Source organism: Lucilia cuprina, unplaced genomic scaffold, assembly GCF_022045245.1.
Source record: "Lucilia cuprina isolate Lc7/37 unplaced genomic scaffold, ASM2204524v1 Scaffold_8333, whole genome shotgun sequence".
Lineage (NCBI taxonomy): Eukaryota > Metazoa > Arthropoda > Insecta > Diptera > Calliphoridae > Lucilia > Lucilia cuprina.
The window spans coordinates 1-1,739 of NW_025813271.1; the positions used below are offsets into that span (position 1 = coordinate 1).

Below are 1,739 nucleotides of genomic sequence, written 5' to 3' on the forward strand. Positions count from 1 at the left end.
ACTCTACATCTAATATAGTTCTTAAAAATGCTCCCATTAACACAGCAACTATAGCAAATATGTTGCCAAACTATACCGGTAATAATACAAAAACTTCAACAATAGGTTTAACCATACCCAGTGCTAATGCGGTGACAGCCTCAACTGGAACCTCGTCTACCATATCGGGTACCATAATGTTGCCAGTGCCATCATTACCTACGGTACAATTACCACCTTCTCTTACAGCTAAACCCATTTTAGCCAGCATACCAACATCAACGAATAACATTACATCAACTGCTACAAACTCATCCTCCTCTGCCTCCCTGGCTAATACTTCGCACAGTTATAGTACACCAGCCTCGTTGACAACGACCTCTATGCCTTCACAGGTATTTGCATTGCCACAACTCTCAGCTAAAGGACCCATACCAATGCCCTCAAGTAATACCGCTAGTTCGGTGGGTTGTCTTATTATCGAGCCACAATTATTCGCCTCGGCTGATACATTTAAAAAGGAATTTAATAATACATCATCTTCTGTCTATTCTTCCTCATCGACAGCACAAATAACTCCATCGGGTCTACAAATTTATCCGAATGTTAGTAATAACTCACAAACCATGGCAAATCGTTTGACATCACCACTTATTACAAAAATACGACGCGTACAACCATCACCACAATCTTCTGCAATTAATTTAAGTTTTTCCACTGCACCCTCAGCATCAGCCACATCAGCGACATCGGCTCTATCGTCTTACCCAACAAATGGCTATTCCTCTTTAACGAACAGTTTTATGCCCTCTTTAGGAAGTGCTACTACAATAACAGCTACAACAGCCACAAATGGCTTAGGTAGTGGTAGTACAACAGCAGGACCGCCGCCCATTAAGAAACTCAAATCCGCTGAGGTTGATATATCGGCCATATTACAGGCTAATCGTGATTTAGATGCCAATACTTTATTTTTCCTTAGTTTGGCTCGTTCGGTGCGTTCTATGCCCACGAAATTTCAATCTTTGGCTAAAATGCGTTGTATGCGTATAGTCAGTGATATAGAAATGGAATTGGACAGCGTTAGCAATGAGGCAAATGGGGAAAGCAACAATTTGAATAACAAGTACTGTACAAATGATACAGATGCACCACCTACCGCTGGTGTAATTAATAATGTCAATGAAACCCCATTGTCGGAACATTTTGTTTATGTCATGTCTCCCTCACGTGTCGAAAGTATGATAGATTTATCATCTGATGATGAGAATCCGGGCAATAGTGGAAATTAATTGATTAGAAAGTTATACTTTTATAAATAAAATATAACTTCAGCTAAGTTTGAAGTAAAAAAACAATTTATATTGAAAAAAATTAAAGAGTTAGAGTTAATTGTAAAATTTAACTATTATTTATGTAAATATTTTTCTCCTTTTTTTCTTTCTTTCTTTTCTTTTTCTACTAAATTTAATATTATATGTATGCGAGTAACGTTTCAGAGAAACAGTAAAAATTAAGAAAATTAAACAGTATTGTAATATTATTTATATAGTTGTTGTTATAATGCTTAAATTATAATGAAAAATAAAGAATTTTAATGAATATTCAAAAATAACTTTCGTCAATTATCAATATCATCTATAATAAAAAATAAACAATAGATAGATAAATATACAGATAGATAGATAGATAGATAGATAGATAGATAGATAGATAGATAGATAGATAGATAGATAGATAGATAGATAGATAGATAGATA

The 1,739-nt window shown here is 34.7% G+C and overlaps 1 protein-coding gene across 1 annotated transcript; it reads left to right on the forward strand.

Moving 5' to 3' along the window:
• Positions 1–6: 6 nt before the first annotated feature.
• Positions 7–1,588, forward strand: LOC111678145 (mucin-5AC). The gene has a single exon (XM_046956140.1). The coding sequence runs from the start codon at positions 60–62 to the stop codon at positions 1,269–1,271; it is 1,212 nt and encodes a 403-aa protein (XP_046812096.1). The 5' UTR covers positions 7–59; the 3' UTR covers positions 1,272–1,588.
• The last annotated feature ends 151 nt before the right edge of the window (positions 1,589–1,739 follow it).

Excerpts from the sequence above, each read along its gene's own strand:
- LOC111678145 (XM_046956140.1), top strand. The coding sequence starts at position 60 with ATGTTGCCAAACTATACCGGTAATAATACAAAAACTTCAACAATAGGT.